The sequence below is a fragment of the Penaeus vannamei genome, chromosome 17 (assembly GCF_042767895.1).
Source record: "Penaeus vannamei isolate JL-2024 chromosome 17, ASM4276789v1, whole genome shotgun sequence".
NCBI classification, from domain to species: domain Eukaryota; kingdom Metazoa; phylum Arthropoda; class Malacostraca; order Decapoda; family Penaeidae; genus Penaeus; species Penaeus vannamei.
Window position 1 is genome coordinate 37,062,350 of NC_091565.1, and position 2,500 is coordinate 37,064,849.

The 2,500-nt window shown below is 44.6% G+C and overlaps 1 protein-coding gene across 5 annotated transcripts in view; it reads right to left on the reverse strand.

Annotated features, from left to right (window-relative positions):
* Fife (regulating synaptic membrane exocytosis protein fife) overlaps positions 1-2,500 on the reverse strand; it is a 367,289-nt gene that overhangs the window by 44,915 nt on the left and 319,874 nt on the right. For all 5 annotated transcript variants that reach the window (XM_070132286.1, XM_070132285.1, XM_070132284.1 and 2 more), the window contains one exon: positions 341-511. In XM_070132286.1, the coding sequence (XP_069988387.1) occupies positions 341-511 (171 nt within the window). The remainder of the gene's footprint in view (positions 1-340; positions 512-2,500) is intronic.

Consider the following 2,500-nt stretch of genomic DNA (forward strand, 5'->3'; position numbering starts at 1 on the left):
CTTTAATACAATATTTAATACAATATTGAACCGAATTACGCCTCTGTGCTCCCATGAACATTGTCTTTCCTTCAGCTCTTTGTCAAGGTCTCCTCGCCAAGATGAACTTACACACAAGAAAAGACCAAAACAAAAGAACAAACAATAGCTGACAATGTTCAGACGTCAGGTAAAAACTAGGAAGTCCGAGAGAGTAGATTGAAGACACATTAAAAGTTGTCCGAAGTAATTACACACTTAAACTGCTGCTAAAAAGTTGTTGAAAACTGCCCATGTAGATAAGATATGAGACACACTTAAGAGTACATCAAAGAGGAGGCAAAGACCGGACTCCACTGACCTGACCCCGACCTGACGGAGGAAGGTCGTCTAACCGGAGGAGCTGTGAAGTCGTAGGACACGATGGATCCGCGGGGCGTGGCGTTGGCCGAGCGGGACCGGCGCTCCTGCAGGCGGTACCAGGTCGGCCGCTCGTCCAGGTACGCGTGGCGGAGGTCGATCAGGGTCTCGCCTGCGAAGAGGGGAGGGAGGAAGCGAGGAGGAAGGAGGGTGAATGACGGTCATCAGAACATCTCCCGAATTGGCTTCAGAGGCATGGATAAGAAGGAATAATTTTGAATTCAAAGCGAACTAAATACGTCTTTCAAAGGTATGAATAGGAATGAATGATTTTGACGTCAAAGCGAACTACTTAAATTTCAAAGGTATGAATAGGAATGAATAATTTTGAATTCAAAGCGAACTAAATACATCTTTCAAAGGTATGAATAAGAATGAATAATTTTGACGTCAAAGCGAACTAAATAGGTAACTTTCAAAGGTATGAATAAGAATGAGTAATTTTGACGTCAAAGCGAACTAAATACGTAACTTTCAAAGGTATGAATAAAGGTGCCGTCATACTAGCACTTAATCCGTCATTTTTGACAATTTTATTTAACTCTTGATTTGACTATGCTTGGTTAAAAAAAAGTTGACGTTAAGGTTTTCAGACAGAAACGATCATTATCATCTGACTGGAAAATCGACAATTCGCTCAAAAATTGTCCAAATTTCACAAAATTCCGAAAAAATTGACGGAAAAAAGTGCTAGTGTGAGAGCACCTTAAGAATGAATAATAATGAATTCACAGCGAACTAAACACGGTACTCCTGCATCCTGAAAACATCCCTTCTCCCGCGTGCCTTCTCCCACAGCCGAACTACGATACCCTCGCCATAACGACCCCAGGGATGTGTGTCTCCCCCCCCATCGATCTCCTATCCCTCAGCGGCCGCCAGCATCCGAACCTACGGCAATGCCTGTTGTCGAAGCGGATCTGATAAAATCCATTACTTTTCAATCCCTTTTTTTTCTTCCATGTGGAGCAAGGATGTTCCCTTTAACCCATCGCTTTGTCAGGGCCTCGATGCAACGCATTTCTTTTCTTTTTTTCGTCTTCTCTCCTTTTTCTTTTCTCTTTTCGTCTTCTCTCCTTCTTTTTCTTTTTCTTTTTTTTTTTTGTCTTCTCTTCTCCTTTTTCTTTTCTCTTTTTGTCTTCTCTTCTTCTTTTTCTTTTCTTTTTTTTACAAAGGTATTGAATAAGTCATAGAGAAAAGGTCGACGCAGAACACCCAAGGGAAGGCCTGGCGCTCTGGTCTTGGCAAACTCTTAAAAATACAGTACACAGGTGGGCTCTGTGAGGGGACCGCCCGGGGAGAGGCGAGGAGAAAGAGGGAGAGCAGGAGGAGGAGGAGGAGGAGAAGAAGGGGGAGGAGGAGGAGAAAGAGGAGGAGAAGGAGGAGGAGGAGGAGAAGGAGGAGGAGGGGGAGGAGGGGGAGGAGGAGGAGGGGGAGGAGGAGGAGGAAGAGATGGAGGGGGAGGAGGAGGAGATGGAGGGGGAGGAGGAAGAGGAGAAGGAGGTGGAAGAGGAGGAGGAGGTGGAAGAGGAGAAAGAGAAGGAGGGGAACAAGGAAGAGGAGGAGGAGGAAGAAGAGAAGGAGATGGAGGGGAACAAGAAAAAGGAGGAGGAGAAGGAAGGGAACAAGCAAGGAAGAGGAGGAGGAGGAAGAAGAAGAAGAGAAGAAGAAGATAGAACAATAAGAATGAGATGGAAGAGGAAAGAGTGAAGAGAAATGGGAGGAGAAGGAAGGGTAGAGAGAATCTAAGAACGATTGAGAAAAAGAAGGAAGAGGAAGAGGTATAGGTAGATATGGAAGAGATAAAATGGGGAAGGAGGATAGTGAGAAAGGATAGAGTGAAGATGTGGATAAGGCGATTAAGAAGGAGGAAGAAAGAACAATTAAGAGAGAGATAGAGAGAGAAAAAAATAGATAGACAGGCAACAGGATGGGTATAAACAGACGAACAAACAGGAGGAGAACATGGATTATGACGAAAGAAAGCGAAGCAGAGGTGGAACGAGAATAAGAGATAGATAGAGAGAGAGAGAGAGAGAGAGAGAGAGAGAGAGAGAGAAAGAGAGAGGGAGAGAGAGAGAGAGAGAGAGAGAGAGAGAAA